General features: G+C 41.6%; 1 protein-coding gene and 1 long non-coding RNA gene across 3 annotated transcripts in view; one reads left to right on the top strand and one right to left on the bottom strand.

Annotated features, from left to right (window-relative positions):
* Positions 1-8,788, top strand: part of zswim5 (zinc finger, SWIM-type containing 5) — a 56,259-nt gene extending 47,471 nt beyond the window's left edge. For both annotated transcript variants that reach the window (XM_086095509.1, XM_086095519.1), the window contains exons 12-16: positions 305-440; positions 1,583-1,740; positions 1,820-1,983; positions 2,753-2,834; positions 4,461-8,788. In XM_086095509.1, the coding sequence (XP_085951635.1) occupies positions 305-440; positions 1,583-1,740; positions 1,820-1,983; positions 2,753-2,834; positions 4,461-5,323 (1,403 nt within the window). In that variant the 3' untranslated portion in view covers positions 5,324-8,788. The remainder of the gene's footprint in view (positions 1-304; positions 441-1,582; positions 1,741-1,819; positions 1,984-2,752; positions 2,835-4,460) is intronic.
* A 777-nt stretch (positions 8,789-9,565) lies between these two features.
* Positions 9,566-11,292, bottom strand: LOC147181872 (uncharacterized). Its single transcript, XR_015094381.1, has 2 exons — positions 11,204-11,292; positions 9,566-9,788 (listed from the first exon to the last, which is right to left on the bottom strand). It is a non-coding gene; the product is annotated as an uncharacterized LOC147181872 (long non-coding RNA).
* Positions 11,293-18,697: the final 7,405 nt, after the last annotated feature.

Genomic DNA, 18,697 nt, shown 5'->3' with positions numbered 1-18,697 from the left:
AAAAAACTCGTAAATTTGCAAGTTTATAAAGTGGCAAATTTGCGAGTTTTTTTCTCTGAATATTGCCCCCGCCCTCTAAAAATATATATATATTTATACGTGGCCCTAATACGCCGTCGTAGATAAACAACTTGGTTAACATAACTTTTTTCCACGGGACTTTTCATTCTACAGCAAAAATAAAATCACCCCCCCCCCCCCCCTCCAAAAAAAGAGTCTTCCTTCCAATAGTTTTGGTGGCAAGTGAATATAAAACCTTTTGTCCTTGAAAGATGAGAATGATTTCTTTTCTGCATCTATGCAGCTGGTCCATTCAGCGGTCTTGGTGAGGTCATCCACAGGGAGAGTGTTCCTATGCACACTTTTGCCAAGTACCTCTTTTCTGCACTGCTGCCGCATGATGCGGACCTGGCATATAAAGTGGCCCTCCGCGCCATGAGGTCAGACTTTTTAACCACCGTGATTGTATACTTTTAGTTCACATTTTGTTCTATCAAATGTTGATGCGCTGCCTGTTAAATTGTTTAAAGAAGCCTTGGTCTCAGTGCAGTCTGTGAGTGATACATATGATCAATATGTGATTTCTCTCCAGGAATTTGGCCATTAAGCTATGAAATAGCTAGAAACTTGCATAACTATATATGCTCAGCGTGTTTCGGAACACAGGAACAAAATAAAGCTGTGTTATATGATACATTCTGAAATAAGGTCCTCGGCACGTCCTTGAAATGCTGCTTCAGCTTCAATATAATGAAATTGGAGTTAGTCAGTTAGCTGCAAGTGATGGCAAACGGATGTCTATGCCATATCTTTTATTACTGTACTGACAGCATAATACTTTGTACTTGGTCATAACGACTGAATAAGCCAACTCTGTTTTAATGCAAAGACTCTTATCAACATCTTAAGAAAGAGTTGATCATGTATGATTTTTTTTATTTATGAAAATGACCATTATGTTAATTAGAGCTGGTACCCAAAATTCTAATTTGCTATTCATTTACCGTTTAAGCAGTAAATTCTGAATCAACTCGAATAGGTTACTAATTGTACTTTTGCCAAAAACACCTCATAGTCCAAAAAAATGACAAATCCAGTTGATATCATAATGGTAAATGGAGTGTACTTTATCTACACCAAATCACTTAACCAAGCTTCATATTCTCAAACACACACACACACACTCAAACACACACACACTCAAACACACACACACTCTTTTGGTTAAGTTTTAAGTCGAGTAGTGAAGCGAAGTAACTACAAATATGTTAATACACTGCCTAAAAGGACTTTATTGACTAATTTCATGAGCTGACTAAACATTCTCATTCACATGCAAACGTACTACGTCACATGTGTTCATTGCGTTGCCATCCTAACATTCCTATGACTCTAGTACACACTACAATTTGCTATGATATTCTCACTAGAATTCAAATATTCTGATTCTGCATTTGTTTTTCACAGCTAGTTCTCATTGCACTTTGAGTTACCACCAATTGTACAGCACTTTTGTTAATAGATGTGATCTTCGTAATCCTGTGAATTGTATGAAACCGAAGTTGTGCATTTTCTTCCTCAGGTTGCCAGTCCTGGAGTCATCTGCAGGCTCCGGGGATGTCGGTCACCCTCATCATGGCATTTCCATCGTTCCAAGTAGATATCCACGCTGGTTCACTCTCGGGCACTTGGAGTCACAGCAGTGTGAGCTCGCTTCCACTATGCTAACTGCTGCTAAAGGTACAGTCCTGGCTGCAACGAGTGTCATTTTAAGATTGCAAATCAAAATCTTAACATTAGCGTTGCTTCTCATCTGTAGGTGACATGTTGAGATTGCGAACAGTTCTGGAAGCCATCCAGAAAAACATCCACTCTTCTTCCTTAATCTTTAAACTAGCCCAGGATGCCTTCAAAATTGCGACACCTGCAGACAGCCCGCCTGATATCACGTTGCTCAATGTGGCCTTGGAGCTCGGACTTCAGGTAGCGTGTGTGGGTTTGTTGTGTGCCTGTGGGTGTGCATGCACACGTGTCCTGTATGTGCCTGTGTGTTCGCGACTTTTACGACATACCTGTAACTCTCCAATATGAAGTGGCCATGACACACTGTGCTTAACCTAGCACTTTCCAAACTTCAACAGCCTCACAATATTTGCTAAATGCTAAATGAATCAGTGAGCTTTGGCACAATAGACACGCTGTTCTCTATGAAGAGAGGGATCTGGATCAAATATATTGGATAAAAAATGTTTTTGCTAGAAAGATCCTGCATAGTAAGAAATAAACTTGACATGATGAGGTTTGACATCGATGCTCATAAAGAGGATGAGATCCAGATGAGATTGGTGTGTTGTTGTTTTTGTCCTAACGGTTTTTACTTTAAACTTTACGTGATTAAATGCTTTAATTGTGCTGTATTATTATTATTATTTTCCTTTTGGATTGGCAATTTTGGACCCCTGCATATACAGTATGTATATACTTACAGATTCTATTCAAATCCTATTCGATTTGAGTATTTATATAATTTTTGATCATATTTATTTATTTATTTATTATTATATTTCTTTCGATTTCTTTATATGTATATCATACATTCAAGAGACCGCATTGAACAGAGACGTGTAACTCTTCTGATGTTGCACGGGCATGATGGGGAAACTCACAGATGTCAAAAATGCCCAATTAAACTTCAGTTTTTGTTCCCTTTGTACACCGTTGCGGGATCATCTTGTCCATATTCCTGTTACAGGTGATGAGGATGACTCTGTCCACTCTCAACTGGAGAAGGCGAGAGATGGTCCGCTGGCTGGTAACCTGTGCCACTGAAGTCGGTACGTTGAACATTTACCCTCCCCTCACCAACAACAGGCAAACAAAATCTGCATTTAGTGTTCCTTATCATGTGAACATCACCAATTATTGGATTATGTACTAAGTAGCTTGACGTTAATGATGCAAATAGCTGTTCACGTTCTCAATTAAGAAATACTTTTGTTTTTTATTATAATGGAAAACTCACTCAAAAGAAACTCCCAAGAAATGTAAAAAAACAACATATACACATAGAACCACGCACATCCCAACGAGATGTATGACAAAAATGTTATTTACTGAAAATATTGACACAATTTGTGCATATGTGCAAAACACGTGCTCTAAATATATTTCGTTTTTCATAATACATTTCTTATTCAAGGATGGCACAAAACCGCTTGAAAAACAAACCGTTAGGTGCTAAAACTAATTTTGTGCATTTTTCACAAAAATCAATACACTCAAAATTGTTGTATTACTGTACTGACATACTGTTTGTCCTGCATATCATTCCAAATCCGCAAAATCTTTTTTAGGCTTACTCATGTTTTAGTATAGGGCCGAACAAGATCCAGTGTATACGTGCAACTAAGCCATGTCTGCCATCTAGTGGTGAATAGTGATATTGCAAATTAAAACTACAATCGACAGTTTGGCACACGTGAATTTGCACATTCTATTTGCTAATTTCTCTCTCTCTCTTTTCTTGTCTTTCTCTTCATTTTTATTATTTTTTCTCTTTTTTCCTCAATATTTTTTAATATTTTAGTGGTGGTGTTCAGTTTTTACAACATATTTTCCAATTGACCCTTCCATTTTTCTTGAAAACATAATGAATGCTTATCAACGTTTCTGGAAGAATTTTTTGGGTTTGTAAAAAAATAAAATAATAAGAAATCTTAATGTTTTCCCATGGATCAGGCAGCAGAAGTGGCAAATAAAAGCTAAACAATAAGCAGCAAGACAGTTTAAAAACGCTGTTTTCACGCATATTTGCCATTTGCTATTCACAAATGTACATGTTACAATGTTTTTGTGCTCAGGCCAAAGTCAGCCTAATGTAAAAGTAGTGATCTGCCACCATCTCTTAACGCATTCACTCCCAGCCATTTTCACTGAAGCAACCCCCTTCCCTCCCGGCTGTTTTACTGGATTTTGACAGATTTTGCAAGGCCCACAGAATATTGTTCTTTCATCAGGAAAAAAAAAATACATTTGTATCTGTTTCCATTTTGCAGCAATGAGCATTAGAATATAGCTAAATGTCATCATTATTCACAAACCTGTTGAAAACAGTGGGCAGGAAAAGCTTGTTGCAACATGGCCCTGGCTGATCTCTTATACTCTGCTGCCACCTGCTGGTCGTTTTTTGCAATAACTACCACTGCTTGAAGTCACCTCTTCAGGTCAGAGGCTGCATCAAAGCCTTCTGTATGCTCTAGTATAAAAAAAAGTATAAATATGTTTTTGGGACCGTGGCAATATTTAAAATAGAACGTATTTATGCGTTTTTGGTAGCAAACGAGTTAAAAACAATTACGACAGTATACATTTTCACTAATCTTCCTATTCTCAGCAGGTCCCTATGCCCTGCAAATACTGGTGGAACACACAAATATCTTCTTCCTCTGCTTTTTTCTCAGGTCTCCGTGCTCTGGTGAGCATTTTGCAGAGCTGGTACACTCTCTTCACTCCCACCGAGGCCACCAGCATCGTCGCGGCCACCGTCATGTCCCACAACACCATCCTGCGCCTCAGCCTGGATTACCCGCAACGAGAGGAGCTGGCCAGTTGCGCCAGGACGCTGGCGCTCCAGTGCGCCATGAAGGACCCCCAGAACTGCGCCCTGTCCGCTCTGACTCTCTGCGAGAAGGACCACATCGCCTTTGAGACGGCCTACCAGATCGTGATCGACGCGGCGTCCACCGGGATGACGTACTCGCAGCTCTTCACCATCGCCAGGTACATGGAGCACAGAGGCTACCCATTGCGCTCGTTTAAGCTGGCCTCCCTCGCCATGACGCACTTGAACCTGGCTTACAACCAGGACACGCACCCGGCCATTAATGACGTCCTGTGGGCCTGCGCGCTCAGTCACTCGCTGGGGAAAAACGAGCTGGCCGCAATTATTCCCCTGGTGGTGAAGAGCGTGCACTGCGCCACCGTGCTGTCTGATATCCTGCGGCGGTGCACCATGACGGCACCGGGTCTCGCCGGCATTCCCGGCAGAAGGAACTCCGGGAAGCTGATGTCGACAGACAAGGCGCCTCTGCGACAGCTGCTGGACGCCACCATCTCGGCGTACATCAACACCACGCACTCTCGACTCACGCACATCAGCCCGCGGCACTACGGCGAGTTCATCGAGTTCCTGAGCAAAGCACGGGAAACGTTCCTGTTGGCGCAGGACGGCCACATTCAGTTTGCCCAGTTCATAGACAACCTCAAACAAATCTACAAGGGCAAAAAGAAACTCATGATGCTGGTCAGGGAACGATTCGGTTGACCCCAGATAACCCCTTCATCCTCTTCAGGAAGTAGTTTGTCGTATATATTTCTATTTAAAATAATTTTGAACTCCTTGTGTTTTTACATCTTAAGTTGAGCCATTTGTTGACAAGCATTTTTCTTATTCCAATGTTATGTTTTTGTTTTTTGGAATGTGAACCAGGAAGTGTTTGCAGTGCATTGCTCTACTTCGCTGAAAACTGCTAAGAGGGCAAAATGCTCAAGATGTCAAAGATAAACAACAAAACGCAGCTTTTTTTTGCCCACTCCCAACGAATGTTAAATTACACGTAAAAATAAATAAATAAATAAGTCATAAGATTGTGAAAAGCAGAACTAGCTTTCATTTGTATGTGGCTTGTACAACAACAACAAAAAACATTAGTTGACAGGCTAATGTGGGCTTGAAAAGTGGAAGAAACACTGAGGATGAAAACACACAGTGTTACTATCAATCCTCAACAGTCTTATTAGCTTTAACGTCCCTGTTGATAAAACATTTAGTTTCATCCAGGGCGTATAATTAGAGACGGCGAGCCACAACAACAGTGCGGTGAAAAAATTCCAAAGACTTAACCAAAAGCCGTGTAAACATTCAGTACAGGTGTCAGAAGAGCTGTTCTATTTTTCCATCCATGCGCACACGTACTATAAATTGGAGTTGATCTCGTTAAATTGTCCCACTTAATCTAAATGCTTTGGACAGTGTGACTATTTTTCGCATGTCGTCTATTTCGTTGGAAAGTTTGAGATTGATTCGGGCCTTGTTGATAATCAGCGACTGTTCCCTCTGCATGTAGCTAAAGTTTTCTTTCCATCATAAGATCTGTTGTGGAAACTTGAGAATTTCCCAACGAAACGTCCTCTTTGAAACTAGTCCAATATAGTTGTGACACACAACCCAGACAAGGAATGGGATTTGTTACAAATCAACAACAAAAATAATTTTAGATAAGCCTAAAAATAAATCTTTAACAGCACTAACAATATTGCATCAAATATGATGTGCTTCTAATACGACTTGAAATCTCAACACGGGCCAACATTTTCCTGAAAGATTCAACGTCACTCTAAAAATGGCTCAAAGTTTGACATGAAAAAATATATATATAATTTTTAGCTGATGTTATTGGCATTATTGGAACTTTGTTCATTCTGCAGCTATGTTCCGTCATTCATATTCCAAAATGTCATTATACGAGCACTTCACACAAATACCTCTTCAGTACGTTCCTGCCGGTTTCAGCATTTACTTCATTTATTTATTGATGTTCGCTAACTCTGCATGACGACGAGCGGCCGTCATCATGCCTGTGAGCTTGACAGGAGGATTTAAAAAAGGGACTTTTTTTTTTTAATTACATTCCATCTGAGGTGATTTTCTATGTCACTGTATCCATTTTTTTCTTTTTCTTCTTTTAATTGAAGAAACAAGAATGAAAAAGAAAACAAGAGGCTAAACTTAGTTCTCAGGGACATCACTTAATGAAACAAAACAAAACAAAATAGTAGCATTAAGCATTTAAAATATTGTAAATATTAAAGTGTCAATTCAGAAAATTGTAAAATTATAATTATTTATGATAAGTATGTTGTGTTTGTTTTGTTTTGTTTTGGGGGGTTTACTTGAACTGTTTTGGATGTGGGGGATTTGACAGCATTTTTGTAAGAGCAAAGACTTTTCTCAGGTGCTCCTGTGTACATTTCTGTTTTGCTATATTTTACTCTTTTTGTTTGTACCTTTTTTTTCTTCTTTTTTTTTTTTAAAGATTTGCAAAGACAAAAAAAGTTCCCACCCCCCCCAAAAAAAGCATGTAAGTTGAGGAAAATGGGCACAAATACATACGTAAACCTGACTATGCAGAACCACTTGGACGGGCCTCTAAAGATGGCTCCTTAAGTGTGCAAGATAAGACGCAGTGGATTGAACCACTATTAGAGAGGCGGCCAAGCTCCAGCCGGCTTTGCAATTGGACAATGTACAAGTCAGGTGACTTGGCTTGGTTGCAGCTTATGGATGAGCGCAAAGCATTGAAACTGGGAAAATGCCTTTCTGACCTATCAATGTACAAAGTATTTTTTGCTTTACTTCTTTGTGGGTTTGATTCAATCAGGACTCAAAAGCCTTTAGTGTCTTCTCAAGGTGTCGTCATGCGGTGGCGCTTATGTAAGAGGACAACACACCTAAACGTCACAAAAAGCAACTATGAACAAACGGGATGGCCTTTTGGATGACCTCAATTGCTTGTTTTTCATTTGTTGTTTAAAATCTTCTGACAAATTGTTTGGTCATAGGGCTGGGCGAAAAATGGCTGAAAAAAGTGTATCACGATACAAGTATTGCTTATTAGTCGATATCAATATATATATATATATATATATATATATATATAATTTTTTTTTTTTTTTTTTTTTTTTTTTTTAATTTAGAGTAAGAAAAACAAAAAAATAAAGATAAAATTAAATGCAACTATCCAGAGTAAAAATACCATTTAAAATATCCGGCAGTAAAATTCCTTGACTTCTACTCCATGTATCCATGCGGATGTGTTTTTTTTTTTCATTTCCTCGAACAAAGCTAAGCGACACTTCTTCGTTGGTTAAGCGGCTTCTTTGGGTGGTCACTTGATGGCTCAGCTGCGCTCCAAAAACATGTTTGTGCTCAAAACCTCCGCTTACGCGCTTGTATTTGTGGCACAAATCAAACAACTACTGTAGCCTCTGTCTACAGCTGTGTATTGATATCGATCAGGTCTCTATCGCGATACACTGATATTTGAATTATCGCCCAGCCCCGTTTGGTCGTGGGCCATCCCTCAAGCCATTTGCCTTGCTGTGTCCAACTTGAATAAGCATCGATGATCTGCAGCAGACTTGATATAGAAAGGTGGAATCTTCTGCATGAAGAAAACATCCACTGAAAGAATGAACACATGACTGTGGCATGTAGTTGCGCCAGTTGCTTGAACAGGAAGCTCCAGTAAGCTGCCTTTACCGTGATTTATCTTGTCAAACCGACAGTGTCGTGACTTCCTCCCTCTCGTTTTGTCTGTTTACGCTTGCGGGAGGAAGAGGAGCTTCACGTATTTTTTCCACATCCGTTCTTTTTGTCTTTCTTTTGTAGGAGAGTACTATTTGCTGGTAGCATTCATTCATTAGTTCACCTACTGTTCTCCCGTTTGTTTTGTTTTGGATTGTTTCTAACTTAAGGGAATATTGAAAGTGTTTGTTGCCTCTTTGTGCTACTGATTATAAAAAGGTATTTCCAGTATTTGTTGCCACAGAAGTATGATAGCTTAACATCAACACTTGTTTTATTTGTATATTTTTTGTGTGTGTGCGAATTCTTGAGCTACTGTCTATAAAGCGAGAATTTATTACTATTTATGTATCGCTACTACCATTTTATATTGATTTGTGTTGGACTCAGTGCTTTTCTATGAATAAAGTGTGAAACACGTTACACAGACTTTTTGTCTACTGCAAAAAAAAAAATAAAAAATTAAATCCCACTTGTCACATCCATAGCTAATTTGGGGGGGGGGGGCTATTTTGACGAAGAATCCTACCCAAAATGAAAGTGAAAATATGACGTACAGGACAACTCATAATGTGGCTCGTGGTGTGCATGGCCCTCTTGTACTTATGCAATCCTTCCAATGGCCGTGAACCTGATGAGAAAGTGGAAGATCTCCTGGTGGATTTCCTCCCAGACCAGGATGAGTTTCATCAGTCAGCTATCTACTCAAATTTATAAAGAACTCTAGAAACAACCACAGCTGGAAATGACCGTACACAGATAAAAATCAAATATAACACCTAAGCTAAAAACAACTTAAGCCCAGTTCAAAGGCCAAAAAAATGTATTTTAAAAACAGACAATAAGGGAGCTTTCTAATGTGAAGAGGGAGCTCTTTCCACAGTACGGGACCAGAAAGCAGGAGATTTAGCTGACCTGAGGCATCAGGAAGTGGTTTAGGGCAGTGGTTCTCAACCGCCGTTTTCGAGTGCGTCTCCCACAGCAAACACAGCTAATCAGCAAGCTCTGCATGAAAGCCTGATAACGATCCTCAGCTGTGCTGGCTGTCAGAGACATGGAAAAACAGGCTGGATAGGGGTACGCGAGAACCGGGGTTGAGAACCAGTGGTGTCGGAAGTAGGGATGAAGAGGAGTGACCCCAAAATTGAACCCTATGGAACTCTGTGAGTTGGACTACCAAAACAGATGAATTACACTATGTAACAAAATCAATTTTTTTATTCAAGTTCTGATTTTAAGAGTTTGAATAATTATTAACTCATGCCCGCTATGTTGATGTTCGCCTGGCTTCAATCTCTTCAATGGAATTGGCACCAATACCATTGGCGTCATCCAGGCCTGCTCCATCTCAAAGGTGGTCTGAGGTTCTCCACTGGGTTCCACTCTCTATCCAGTCCTCTCCTCCACCCCAGAAAGGCATCTGCTGCGATAAATTCAACATTTTTCACCCTTGGAAGCAGCCAGATTAGAACTAAATGAAGCACATAGAGGTTGGTGCACTTCCATCAATCTTTCACTCATTTATCTCTTATCAGAATATTTTTCTTCTATTCCTCCTTCAACGCCCCTTTTTTCATTCATTACAGATTTCTGCAGAGCCATACAACTAGACAATCAGGCCATCAAGATGTGCTAAGTGCACACTGTGAGTGTGTGTGCGTACGTGTGGAGTAAATTCATCACATCGTGCGTGCCCAGAACTGGATTGATTGGGCCACGTTAATGAGTAGATTTATATCAATTATCTCAAAAGATGAAGAATTGATTGCTATGTGCTTTCTCTCTCTCACTTGCACACACACAGTCTGGCCTCCAAATTTGAACAGAACGAGAACAAAAAAAAAAAGTCTCTTAACAGTCAGTCAGCTGTGTAGGGGAAAGTACTTTTACACAAGCTTTCATGATATTACTAGGATGCTAGGAAGATATAATTTCCAACAGTCTCTTGTGTCTTCATAAAAGGTGTCTGAAGTTCTTCCATCAAAATACCCTGAGGATAATTACAGGACACTTGATATACCAATTGTTATTTGGAATGTGTTAGCAACCCGTCGCGCAAGAGCTAGCGTGAGTGGTGAGCAAGAGTGGCTAACAAGAACTCGTTCAAGTGGCTAACAAGAGTGGCTAGTGAGAGAAGTGTGATGATCAGTGTTACCACTAGGGGTCGCAGCTGTCAATGACTGTTGAAATGATTCATTAGGAGAACAAGAATCACATGTGCATGAGACGGTGTGGTGAAATAAATGTCCACTTGAAATAACAGCAAACATCCTCAGTATTTATTATCAACGCGAACACAACAAGAAGCTAGCTAATTAAGCTAGCAGCCAAGCAGCTGGAGCCCAAATCACCTTGCAGGCCCCAGCTGTGGGAGGTAAGCGGCGGTCGACCCATTGGGTCCGACACCAGCTGCAAGCGCTAACGGAGGCTAACTACATTCACAAAGTTCTTCTCCTTTGGGTATTCGTAGCAGAAAGATGACGGGATCCTGTAAGGTGCGGCATCACGTAATAACAAATACAAGACCTATTGTTATGGAAAACAATGTGATGCAACATATTGTAAAGTGAATGAGTCAATTAATTCACCACTAGATGGCGCAAAAAATATACAATGCCGGCAATTTTCGATTCTTCTCATTTCTAATCTTTAGTTCCTGATTGTAAGCATTGGCTGCCGTCGCCAGTAGCCTACAAGCAGTCCTCGAGTTACGTCGTACGCGACCTACGTCATTTCGACTTTACGGCGCCCGTGCCTTGTCCGTAGCACCTCCTTTTTAGTTAATTTCCCACAGTAATCACGCCATTTTAGAGTTATTTAAAGTTGTGTAGTTGTTACCTCCAGCAACAGATGCCAATCGAGCAGGTTGGCTCGCCATCAGGCACATCACATTTCAGTTTTTAAGTTCGAATTAGCTCCGCTCTGCCGTCCGTCAGCAATGAATGTCCGTGCGGAAACACGAAATATTGGTTCCGGCGTCTTCCGGGTCACGCAAATATGTTTTTTAAGATTACTGTACAAAGTATTTTGATGTAAATATCGACTTTAACGGTGAAATCCGACTTAAGCCGAAATTCGGGTTACATCGCCGGCATAGGAACGGAACTCAGCCGTAACTTGAGGACTCCCTGAACTGATAACTTGAAATATCAGCCCGATACTACCCCATCCCTAATTATAACAACTTAGTATAAATCAAAATGACTTGAAGTTAAATTTTAGGGTCACAAAATCCAATTCGCACATTCACAGTTTTTTGTTTTCCATTTTTCAAAAACCTATTTTTATGCCATTTTTCATGGTAAATATATATTGAATATTTGTCAGCATGTTTTGAAGAATTGTTCTGTAATTAACAGAATTTTTTATTGCCTATTTTTACCCCCTCACCCTAATTTCATATCAGTGGACGTCAGTTACAGTACTTGTATTTTCGCTATTCGTGAGGCTCGCCCGGTGCCAAATAATCTGGCTGACTGTAAATGCATATTGAGAAATGTGCACACATCTTGAATTTGAAAGTAAAATTATTATTTGCATTGTTTTAAATGTTTTGAAATAAAGAGAGCACCTCAAGTTGACTACTTCCATTGTTGTAAATAACCTTGGCCATGTCTTGAATATTTTGTAAATAAGGAATGATTTATTGGCTTGTATTGATTTATTGTATACATGGTCATTGTGCAGTTTTATACTCACTATGGTCATACGTTGTGGGCTGCGTGTGCTTGCATGTGGGTGTGGGCGGATGGATGCGAGTGTGTTTGGGGGTGGTTACAGATAAAGCGCTGATAGTGTCCATCCATGGCAGATGATGTACAGCCCCGCTGTCTCTCCAGGCAGATTGGATTTTCTGGCCTTCTGATTTGCTGAGAGATGGCACCCGGACCTCCCTCAAACCTATACGCAGCCGCGCGGACACACAAACACACACAACCACACACAGCCACACACAAACACACGTCATGCTATCCAGATCGCGTGCATACGCATATACCTAAAGCACACAGTGTCCGTGTTATTTTCCTGGCAAAACCTTTAAAGGCGACCTGCACGTGGAAATTGATCTCCATTTCTAAAGAGCAGCGTTTCATTGTGAAAGCCTCCCTCCTCCTCGCATACTGTCACTTTGTTCCCAGATGACCCACTGACACACACCCCGAGCCGCTCCTTTCTTACCTGACAACAATCAGCCGGCGTTTTTGTCCGCTTGTCTCTGCTATTTACACAAAAGAGGGCCCAACAAAAGCCCGTGTGTGTGTGATGTGTTTATAGTACTCAAGTAACACAAAAGCAAGCGATGAATGAAAGCCCGCCTTCATTTCAGTAAGAATCACTCTCGTCCATCCACATGGTGATGAATTCAGCGGCTTTAATCTCCGTGCGTGTGCTTAAGCGCCCTTGCTTGTGGCCATCAAGCCAAGACTTGATTTGTTCAACAAAACATCAATAAAGCAGCCACAAGTGTCACCTGTTGGGGAAGCGGGACGCTCAAAGTTAGTCAGTATGATTTTTCATTCATCCTTTGATTGCTTTTGCCATATGGAGAATTCTTATTATGGTTAGATGTTATGAGTGTAACACATCAAATATAACGCAGTGCAGTAGCCCAGTATGGTGTTATGCTATAGGTAGGAAGTGCAGGTAGGAATTAATTGAAATTGAAATTAATATTCTGAAAATACAATTCCCATGAGTATTTGGACTTGAAGAGGCCTTTGGATTCCAACACAACAACAAGCCCAGAAACAACAACGGGATTTAATGGAATCTGCTTATGTGCTGTTCTGAGCTGCTGCCTCACTGAGAAAAAACACTATTTGGGATTAAGTGATTTCGTTTTGTAATTCCTCCTGTAAAACGCCTCCATCCTGATTACACCAATATCTCATTCATTTGATTTTGGGAACATCCTTTGTTTGCTTTACATTACTGTAAATGACTTTTGTTGGCAGAATTTCATTTTCAAGTTACTACAACAGTCAAACGTATGCTGCATATAGCAATAAATACAGGTTAATAACAAATTGACGCCTTCTTAAAATAATCGACAAGAAGTATTTTTTTCAGATTCTTTAGGAAACACAAAAAAATTAACTATTTGCATTAAGAGATCATGTAGGCAAAAATATGAATTTTTGCAAAAAACGAGGTAGGCACTTTTAAGAGGGTGACAAAATAAGAATTTAGTGAGTTAGATCTGATCAAAAATAATAAATCTGGAGGTACTATATTTTGTATTATATGTTGTTATATTCATTTGAAATAGGAATCTGAGTAACTACATGTTCTCTATAGACAAAAAAAGTCTACATAAGAATAGAACATTAATTTAATTTTTTTTTAATATATATATATTTTTACATAATTTCCCCAGAATGCACGTTTAAAAAAACAACCTCTAATTTGATTGTGTTGGAGCATATTTTAACATACAAGATGCTCTTGTCATTAATCACCTTGAAGAAAGAAGAAAGAAAAAAAAAAAGAAAAAAAAGAAAACCTGAAACTTAAAAGTAAGCAGTTTTAACACAGTTTAATTGTGTTATTAGACTTCCAAAATACGTGAATTTGTTTGGGACAGTGTGCATATTAATTTAATTTCTCAATTATTTTGTCTATAAGATTATTATAAGTACACCCAGTGGTGATCAAAATTTTACTTAACGGTACTTTTTCTTCTTCTTTTATTTTTATTTGTTTTTACTTTTTTTTTGCTTCTAGAAACATTTTGTACTCAAAATTTTCCTTACCAGTACTTTTTCTTTTTGGACTTTTTTTTTCTTCTAGAAAAATGTTATACTCAAAATGTTACCTACCGGTACTTTTTCTTCTTTTCTTTTGTTGTTGTTGCTTTTTTTGCTTATAGAAAAATTTTGTACAAAATTTTTTACTTACCGGTACTTTTTTTTAATTTTTTTTTATTTTTTTTACTTTTTTCTGTTTCTACAAACATTTTATACTCATAATTTTACTTAACAATACTTTTTCTTCTTCTTCTTTTTTTGTAAACTATTTTTTTTCTTCTAGAAAAATGTTATACTCAAAATGTTACTTACCGGTACTTTTTCCTCTTTCTTTTTTATTTTTTTATTATTATTTTTTTTAAACTTTTTTTTTGCTTCTAGAAAAACACCCTGTTTTAGAAACTGTGGTTTGTAAGAAAATGCCATTATTTGTAATTACGCACAATAATAAAATTATCGTGAATGAGCAGTTTGTAATGTAAAATGTATTTATTATGAGGCTAACATGAATAATATGTTATCTACATCATTTAAGTTAAGGCTAAGTACTAACTGTACTACAATACTTTAAATATAATAACTTGGCTAAAGTTATTTAGACCTAAAAAATAATATAATCCCTGGTCTGGAGTCTGGACATTTGTTACAGTTTCATTCATCAAACATTACAGTCTAGCATAAAAGTCTTTGCAAACTGGGTTAATTATACAATTACTGAAACAATTACGCAGTTTCCCTATATGATTAGGATCATATAGGGAAACTGCGTAATTGTTTAGTTTAGTTTAGGTTTAGGTCTAAATTGCTAAGGTTGTTAGGTGTTACATTACATTTTATAACATTAGCCTAGCCGAAACGCACAGTTTAACTACAATGTATTGGCGACAAAATCCTCCTCTGTCCAGTACAGTCATTCATATTGCTGTAAGTAGTTTAAAACAATGATTTATTTGGAAACGGCTTTAAAATTTATCTGTGAATGGATGTTTTCGTAGCATGTACAGTATGTTGTTTGGATACATGCCGTCACTTACCGGAAAGACATTTATTTATTTCAGCCTCGCTCACATTCACATTTACTATCATCGCGCAGGACACGGAGTGATCTGTCAATCACCTGGAGTGGCATTGGCACCTCACGTGTTAGCAAAAAAGTCTTTGGCATGACACGCCTAACTCATTCTCTGATTGGTGCATCAGTCCTCATGTGTTTAATAAGGCAGAAGAGTGCAGGCCAGCCAGTAAGATGTAGCGGCGGGTGGGCCCTAAACGACAAAAACGACAGTTACGTATGTATCTACGGTTCTATGGGTCCTGAATGACCGCTAAGGTAGCGGTGCTGAAACAGCACGGATATCCCCCACGCGCATACGCTACTCGAGAAAGAATTCATAAAAGGACATTTCCAGGGTTCCGGCTGACGTGATCCTCCTGTATAAAAGGAGATCGTAGCCGGAACCGAGTCTCTCAGAACCTTCTCGCGCATATCAGTCTCTGGCTCTGAGTGACAAGCAATGCTGGCGGTCGTTTGGGACTCATAGAACCGTAGTTGCATACGTAACTGTCGTTCTATTTCGTCCCTCCTGACCGCCAGGTGGCAATGCTGAAAGAGCACCGAACGCCGAATACCAGTGATGTCACGAAGACCCGGGAAACTCTACCTGACAGAGGGGCCTCCGCAGGACCGCAAATCAAATCCAGTGGATGAGGAGAGGTGACATCCAAACTGTAGAATCTGGAGAACGTGCAAGTCAACGACCAGGAAGCAGCCGCACAGACGTCCTCCAAGGACACTCCTTTCAGAACAGTCCATGAGGTAGACACACCCCTGGTGGAGTGACTGCGCACCCCAGGAGGAGGGGGACGACCAGAGACCCGATACGACTGCCGATTCACCTCCCCGATCCAATGGGAGAGGCGTTGCTTGGACACAGCAGCTCCTCTATTCGGGCTGTCGTAAGTTACAAAAAGCTGGGTGCATGTACAGAAACCTGACGTAGCATCTAGATAAGAGCGGAGTACCCTCATAGGACAACAAAGACCTGGAGCGTCATCCTCATCCGTCGACGCCGGCGCAAAACGAGCGAGACGAATAGGGTGGTTGGCTTGAGAGCCAGACAAAACTTTGGGCACAAAAGCAGCATTTTGGCCACAATGTGACCTCTGCCTCGTCGGGATGCCAACGAAGGCATTCGGGGCTAACAGACAAGGCGTGAAGTTCCCCTTCGATCAACGGCTACAAAGGGGACCCAAACAGTGCGTCAAGCACCAGACGAAGGTCCCAGGCGGGGACTCGAGGCGGATTCCTAGAACAAAGGCAAAGGGCACCCCTGAGGAAGGAGGCCACTAGGTTATGGCAACCCACAGACTTGCCATCCAAATGGCCGCCACGTTGACCTTGATCGTAGAAGGGGAACGCCCCTTATCGTAAACAGATTGGAGGAACTCCAGAACAGTGGGAATAAGGCACGTCACGGGATCCCTCCTGCAACTTGCACACCACTCCGTAAACAGCTTCCACCTGTTAGCATACAGCGAACGAGTGGATGGAACCCTGGCATTACGGATCGTATGCTGAACAGAAGACGAGCACTCAGTCAGCAACGGGTCTCGACCGTCAGTGGCCAGAGACACAAATGTAGCCGTCGGGGATCGGGATGCCAAATCTGACCCCGCTGTTGGGACAATAGATCCAACCGACTGGCCAGGATCCACATTTCGGAAGAGCAGAGACTGCAAAGGAGAGGGAACCAAGTCTGGGCTGGCCTAAGAGGGGCCACTAGTAACAACGTGTGACCCTCCAGAAGGACCCTCTGAAGGGTCAGATGAATGAGGGGGAGAGGTGGGAAGGCATATAGCAGGCACCTTGGCCAGTGGTGTGCCAGAGCATCCTGGCCTAGCGGGCTGCTCTGTTCCCTCAGGGAAAACCAGAGGGGACAGTGAGTGGACTCCTTGGAGGCAAAAAGATCAACTGTCGCCTCGAAATGGCGCTCACCACCTCCGGGTGGAGACGCCAATCCCCCTGAGGCGGACGACGGCGGGAGAGGGAATCCGCCGACTGGTTGACAATGCCCGGGAGAAACATGGCCCTCTGGCAAGACGGGGGGCAGCCCATCTGAGAAGCCTCCGTGAGGCCCATAGCAGCTGGGCGGACCTTGTCCCGCCCTGATGATTGATGTGATACACAGTGGAGGTCCGATCGTACCTGGATATGGCGCCCTGTCACGAAGGCCAGATGCACAACCCGCAGCTACAGCACATTGATGTGCAGCGATCTGTCAACTGCAGACCACAGGCCTCGAGTCGTCCTGTGTTGTCAAAAAGCACCCCATCCCCTCAGGCTAGCATCGGTGGTGACCACTTCGTGACATGTGGGTACCACCCCCAACGGGTCTCCCGCTGATAGAACAGACCGGCGAACCCAAGGTGCGATAGCACCCATGAACCGACTGGACACTCGGAGATGCTTCCGACGGTCCAGCAGCGGGTTGAGCTCAAGTGCCGTTAGGGACGTTAACTTGCCCAGCAGACGCAGAAAAGGGACATACGGCAGCATCCCATTGGCACGGAAGAGAGAGATGACACGTAGCACATCGTTGACCCTCCGTGGGGATGGTCGAGCTGTCATGGAGGTGGTGTCCAACGGCATTCCGATGAACAGAGTCTGCTGAGAGGGAACGAGAGAGGACTTCTCCAGGTTGACCTTGAGCCCAAGTCGTGACACCTTCTGTAGAAGCGTAGACGTGTCTCGAATTGCCTGATCCTTGGACGAAGCGCATATCAGCCAGTCGTCCAAATAAGGGAGCACTTTCATGCCCCTCGACTGCAGGGGTGCAAGTGCCGCCTTCACTACAGGTGTGAACACTCTTGGGAGAGAGTGACAGCCCGAATGGGAGTACTCTGAACTGCCAGTGGCGACCCCTGTAGGCAAAGCGGAGAAACTTCCTGTGCTGAGGAGAAATGGGGACGTGGAAGTAAGCGTCCTTCAGATCGATTGACGTGAACCATTCCCCTCGGGCAATCGTCCTCAACACGGCCGACGTAGTTAGCATACGGAAGGGCAACAACCTGACGTAATGGTTGAGACCTCTCAGATCTAAGATAGGTCTTTTTTGGAATGAGGAAGTAGGGGGGAGGAAAATCCCTCTGGATGAGCCAAGGGATCCACTGCTTCGATAAGCAGACTTGGCGAGGAGGATCGCTAGCTCTTGATCCAGAGGTAGTGCCTTTCGGAACTGAATCCTGTACCCATTTGCCACGGTTGAAAGCACCCATGGGTCCGAAAGGAGGGCAGCCTATACATACATATATATATATATATATATATATATATTATATTCAGAGTTCCCACTAGCCCCCCCAAGGGGTGGCCGACCCCCCTAGCTGAGAAGCACTGGGTTATGCAAAATTCATGTGACACAACAACTTACTTAGTAGATAACTAGAGGTGATAAGCTTAACTAGTAGCAATTTGTATGAGAAATAATGAAGTAAGAAACAAAAACATGTCTGCTGTATCATGTCATGTTGGTCTTGTGTGCCGCAGCGGGACGGCAACTTAATTGGAATGTCACTGTGCCATCAA

This window comes from Leptonotus elevatus, chromosome 1 (genome assembly GCF_054856555.1).
Source record: "Leptonotus elevatus isolate MCC_2025b chromosome 1, RoL_Lele_1.0, whole genome shotgun sequence".
In the NCBI taxonomy this organism is placed as follows: Eukaryota; Metazoa; Chordata; class Actinopteri; order Syngnathiformes; family Syngnathidae; genus Leptonotus; species Leptonotus elevatus.
Note: the sequence above shows the minus strand (reverse complement) of the source record. Positions and strands in the feature narration are given on the sequence as shown.